This window comes from Anomaloglossus baeobatrachus, chromosome 2 (assembly GCF_048569485.1).
Source record: "Anomaloglossus baeobatrachus isolate aAnoBae1 chromosome 2, aAnoBae1.hap1, whole genome shotgun sequence".
In the NCBI taxonomy this organism is placed as follows: Eukaryota; Metazoa; Chordata; class Amphibia; order Anura; family Aromobatidae; genus Anomaloglossus; species Anomaloglossus baeobatrachus.
Window position 1 is genome coordinate 485,382,307 of NC_134354.1, and position 6,138 is coordinate 485,388,444.

Below are 6,138 nucleotides of genomic sequence, written 5' to 3' on the forward strand. Positions count from 1 at the left end.
GCCGCACCCAGGTTTGCAGCATTGTCGCACACGGCCTTACCAGGCTGCAGGTTGAGTGGAGACAACCATTTATTAAACTCGGACCGCAGAGCTGACCACAACTCCTCAGCTGTGTGACTCCTATTCCCAAGACATGTCAAGCTAAAGACCGCCTGATGCCGTTGCGCTCTGCTGCCAGCATAGTAATGAGGGGTGCGTGATTCCTTCTGCGCAGTGAGAACGCTGGTGGCCTGACCAGGCAGGCTTGGGGCGGAGGTGGAGGACACAGATGAGGTGGAGGAGGCAGAAGCAGTGGCGGAACTTGGACAGACAGATGATTGACACACAAGTCGTGGGGACGGCAAGACTTGTGCAGCAGACCCTTCACCATCTATCACCATAGTTACCCAGTGCCCAGTCAGCAACATGTAACGTCCCTGTCCATGCTTACTGGTCCAAGTATCGGTGGTGAAATGCACCCGTTCACACACAGAGTTTCTCAAGGAAGCGGTGATGTTGTGTGCGACATGCTGGTGTAGCGCGGGCACACCTTTCTTAAAGAAGTAGTGGCGACTGGGCATCTGGTACTGGGGCACAGCGACAGACATAAGGTCTCTAAAATCCTGTGTGTCCACCAGGTGGAAAGGCAGCATTTCGGTAGCCAAGAGCTTACAGAGGGATAAAGTCAACCTCTTAGCTTTGTCATGGGTCGCAGTAAATGGCCTTTTATTTGTCCACATCTGAGGGACAGAGATCTGGCTGCTGTGTGTAGACGGTGTTGAGTAGGGTGTCCCTGGAAAAATGCAGGTTTGTGAGGAAAGTGCAGGCGGCGACATGATGTTGCCTTCATCCAACGTTGGTGCTATCGATGTCTGAGAGAGCTGTACACACGCACTTGTTTCCCCTTCCAAACCAACTGACGACCTATCAAGCAAACTGCCTGTTGCGGTTCAGTGGTGGAAGTTGTGCGTGGAAAACCAGGTGTGACAGCTGTCCCCACAGTCCTAGAAGATGAAGAGCGCGTGGATGCACTGGAAGGGGCAGGCCGTGGATGGTTCGCTACGCTAGGCCGCATTGCAGCACGGTGAGCTTCCCACTGGGACATATGATATTTATTCATGTGACGATTCATGGAAGAAGTTGTCAAACTGCTGAGGTTTTGACCTCTACTAACAGAATCATGACAAATTTTACAGATCACATAATTTGGGCGATCTTTTTCTATGTCAAAAAAGGACCAGGGAAGGCAAGGCTTAGAGGGCATGCGACCTGCTGAGCCCCCCCGACTAGTGCTCAGAGGCAGAGTGGTGGCTGATGATGCAGTTGTAGACGTGCTACCAGTGCTCCGACTCTGTCCAGGAAGGCGCAAGGTAACTTCGTCGTCGGTTGCATCCTCCTCCACCGCCTCTGTTGACCTCCTCGAGTGCCTGTCTGTGGGTTGACAGTAGGTGGGATCTAGAACTTCATCATCAATTGTTGTGTTTGCACTCCCCTCACCCTCAGACCGAGCCTCTTCTTGCCCTGACCGAATATTTAAGTTGTCATCCCAATCTGGTATCTGCGTATCATCGTCATCAGTATGTTCCTCATTGTCTATAACCACAGGTGTTACAGTTTGTGACAAAGGGTCAACATTATGCTCAGAAACTTGGTCCTCACGGCCTGAATCAGAGTCACAAAGGTTCTGGGCATCACTGCAGACCATTTCCTGGTCTGTACTCACTGTAGCTTGGGAGCAGACCTCTGATTCCCAGGCTATAGTGTGACTGAACAGCTCTGCAGACTCAGCCATCTCAGTTCCACCATACTGTGCAGGGCTGATGGAGACTTCAGAGCTGGGAGAAAGCAAGTTTGATTGGGATGACAACTCAGAGGACTGGTGTTTTTTGGATGCGGTAGTTGAGGTGGCGGAGAGGGCACTTGTTGGACCACTTGAGATCCATTCAAGCATTTTCCTTTTTTGGCCATCATCTACCTTTGTTCCTGTTGTTCGTGTCCGTAAAAAAGGGAGCACATCGGATTGTCCACGGTAAGTAGTAGACATCTTACTTTTGCTGGTAGATGGTCTATCTTCAGCAGATGTTAATGGAGCTTTGCCACCTTCCCAACGGACAAACCCTTTTTTTCCTTTTACAACACGCCTCTTCCCCTTTCCACCAGCATCTGTCATTTTGCCACTCATGTTGATTGCGACAAGATTGTGCACTTAAAATGTGGTAGTAAAAATTGAGAGGTGGTGTAGATTGCAGCGGTGGTCTAGCTTTATTAACAGCAGAATAAACAACAATAATTATCCCTGACAATGCAACTACGGCACTTAAACTGGCAGCATAAATTGCAAGTATAATGGCTTAGTAACAATGAGTTTGAGTGTGCAATGCAGGCAGACGTGCTGCAAATATCTATGCACTACTGGAGCTATACAGAAGTCCAATAGCCATGTTTAGGATGCCACTAAGTTCACTCAGTGTTTGCTAGTATAATGGCTTAGTTACAATGAGTTTGAGTGTGCAGTGCAGGCAGACGTGCTGCAAATATATTTGCACTAGTGGGACAATACAGAAGTCCAATAGCCACGTTTAGGATGCCACGAAGTTCACTCAGTGTTTGCTAGTATAATAGCTTAGTAACAATGAGTTTGAGTGTGCAATGCAGGCAGACGTGCTGCAAATATCTTTGCACTAGTGGGACAATACAGAAGTCCAATAGCCACGTTTAGGATGCCACTAAGTTCACTCAGTGTTTGCTAGTATAATGGCTTAGTAACAATGAGTTTGAGTGTGCAAAGGGCAGGAGGGTACAGTGGCAGGGTTGTGGGTCTCTGGGTAGAGGAAAGGAAGCCTGCCTTTCTATCCCTCCTAATGGGGAAATGCAGCGAGGAAATCCCTAACCTTAGCTACACAGACGCTATCATCTTGTGTAGCTGTTAAACTCTGTTTTCCCGGACCTGTCACCTATGGCTCTGATCCCTGCCGGTATGAGCCCTTAAAAGGACTGATAGAAAGTGCTATCCCTATGCTGTACAGCGCTGTGTATGGAGCGTACACAGCAGTATCGGCGATAGGAGCTGCGCCAGTGATGACTGACACCAAGGACGCAGAAGGCAGATAATGGCGTGCTGGAGTAAAATGTCCGGTTTTATAATGCAGGGACATGTGACATGGACATCCTATCACACATGCCGTTGCTTCTCTGGCTAACAGTCCACTTAGTTGTGTGTGTGTCTGGGATTGGCTGACATGCTGGCCCGCCCCACTACACGCGTGCGCTTAGGGAAGGAAGACGAGGAAAAAAAAAAAAAAAATGGCGATCGCCATTATCCATACAGCAGTGATCTGAATGCGCTGTTCCCGCACACTATACACTGAAATTTCATAATAGTGTGAGTCACAGAGTGACTTACACTATTACAGCGGAAAGCCAGCTAGGAATTAGCTGGTCTTTTTGCTGCTAGAACCGTTCTCGAACGTATCTAGAACTATCGAGCTTTAGCAAAAAGCTCGAGTTCTAGTTCGATCTAGAACAGCCCCCAAAATCACTCGAGCCGCGAACTGGAGAACCCCGAACCGCGAACCGCACTCAACTCTAATCGTCAGCATTGCAATGATTTCCTATGGGAAACCTTGCTCTGCTGAACCTTGATTAACAAGCACAGTCCCAGAACGGATTGTTCTCGTTAAGCAAGGTTCCACTGTATTGAAGAACTGTAAGAACTGGGCAAGCGATAGCAAATTGGTTAAATATCATGAGACACTTTATTTTTTCCCACCCTTAGTTGCATGTCATGTTTTACTTTCCTTCATGAGTGGTAAAGATTTGCTTCACAGATTAAAGAATAGGTGCAAATCTGATTATGAGACCATTATTAAATGTCTCTCATCCCCTCCATTTCCCTAAGTTCATACTACACCTTCTTCCATGTTATATTTGTTTAAGAAAATCTTAATATTATACTAGTTAGACAAAGGTGTTAATTTTTCTCTAAGTGGGAAAATGTTATTTTCTTTCCTTTACACTTGCATGGTCTACACTGATAAAGTATTTTTACATATTTTACTGAGAGCAGCATGATGTAGAGACAGACACCCTAATGCCACAAAAGTGTCACTAACTGGATTGCGTGCTGTAGCTTTGATAAAATCACTGTTATATCAGCAGGATATTATCACTAGAGGACTAGTAAATCCACTGCTATGTAGTCCTTTATATTCATGAGCTCTATGTAACCACTTCCGCACCATTGATTCTGCCTATACACATTGTATACAGAAAACTGCCAATCAGTGGTGTAGGCAGGGTTTTACAGAGCTCAGCATTCTGATCTGCAGCAGATATAACAGTCTTACTATACTTTTTGTACTTTTAAACTAAAAGTTTTCTTCTTAAAGGAATCTGTGAGCAGGTTTTTGCTATGTAAGCTGAAGCCAGTATGCTGTAGGGGTTAAAAAACAAAAATCAACTATACCTCTCTTATCAGGCTCCATGCTATTGTTTACTTAAAATAAAAGCTTTATCACTTGGTGATTATCATTAGTAGCTGTAGCTGTCACGTGAATGATGGTCCGACATGCCCCTTCTTGTGATTGACACTTCACATTCAATGTACAATCTCTATGGAGAGCCTCCTGTGGATGGGGACAGCTCCTTGGGCTCAGCTACATGACTAAAGCTAAAAATTAAGATTATGTCAGAATGATTGCACCCAGTAATCTAAGTGATACATCATTGGATTCAGGATCTGTTTGCCTATAATATGTTGCTCTCAGATCAGGTAGCAAAAATCTGCTGACAAATTCCCTTTAAATTTACCATCTAAACCCTACTGAATAATGAAAGCCAATGGTCTTGTTGGATGAATTCTCATCAAACGAAAAATTAATTTTTTGAAAAACGGAACTGATTTGGTTATTCTGGCTGCAAACTCTGTTTTGTAGTTGACATATTCAGTAAGAAGGAGGGACCAAATTCTGCGACAATCTGAGAACCAAACAGAAACTACAACGTTTTGTAGAGATCAATCCTGATCACACTCCAAAAATACAAATTGATATGCGCGAGGTTGCCATGGCCACCTTCCCCAAAATAATTTTCAATTTTTGCTCAGTTTTCTTGAACATTCTTTTTATTTATTGAAGATTACCTTACATTTCAATATAACGCAAGTATCCTAATTTATTTGTAAATGTAATAATATTTTAGATGTCTAAAAAATATAAATGCCACGTTGCGTCTGTTAGATACATTCAATATCATTTAACATAAGATACAAGAGCCTTACCTAAAGCAGAAAGTATTGCAGCAGCCCAGAACATCTCTCCCATTAATGCTGGTACAAAGAGTAATCCACCCATTCGCTTGCCATAAATCTGTTGGAAAGGGTCCAGCATGGTAACATATCCCCTTGATCGCATGGGTTTAGCAAAGAACAGACCACCTAGAATAGGATGCAGATATTTTTATCTTGTGGACATGTTGTTATAAGTAGGAACTGGCTGACTACAGCTATCATCTACTAGCTAATGGCAGCAAGAGCAACTGAAACGCTAAAGCCATTAATCCAATGACTGCTGATGTGTACTATACGTACTATAATAATGGACAGTAATGTACTATAATATACTATAATGATGTCCTATAATGATGTTTAGATTACAACTGCTAATGACAAACAAGTCGTGTAAAACTACACTGGTATACAACATTAGGCCTCTGCCACATTCACGTGAAAATCACGCACGTGCCGAGAGACACGTATTTCCCCTGCGTGTTGCGTGCAGGTAAGTACGTGTCTCTGGTACGTGCGGGACACGTGTGTTCTACGTGTGCTATCCGTGATAGCACTCGTAGAACCGGTAATTAACACACTCACCTGGTCCTTCCTGCTGTCCGTGGTGCTGATCCCCGGTCTCCAGCCCTCCCGTCTCCCCGCTGCTGCTGCTGCCAGGCAGTGAAGTGAATATTCTATGAGATTAATGAGCGGCGGTCGGCAGCAAGAGGCAGCAGCGGCAGAGACAGGAGGGCAGGAGAAGGTGAGTAAATGTTTGTTTTTTTTCTCTGACACGTGTGATTTCTCCGGCGCGTGTCACACGGGACCGCATCCACACGACACCCGTGTGGTACGGGTGCGGGCCGTGTGACACCCTTGCTGCCGGAGAAAAA

The 6,138-nt window shown here is 45.1% G+C and overlaps 1 protein-coding gene across 3 annotated transcripts in view; it reads right to left on the reverse strand.

Moving 5' to 3' along the window:
- SLC5A7 (solute carrier family 5 member 7) overlaps positions 1-6,138 on the reverse strand; it is a 67,166-nt gene that overhangs the window by 55,932 nt on the left and 5,096 nt on the right. For 2 of the 3 annotated variants that reach the window (XM_075336451.1, XM_075336452.1), the window contains exon 4: positions 5,258-5,413. In XM_075336451.1, the coding sequence (XP_075192566.1) occupies positions 5,258-5,413 (156 nt within the window). Of the gene's footprint in view, positions 1-5,257; positions 5,414-6,138 lie in introns of those variants that run through there. The other variant, XM_075336453.1, reaches the window with a different exon arrangement.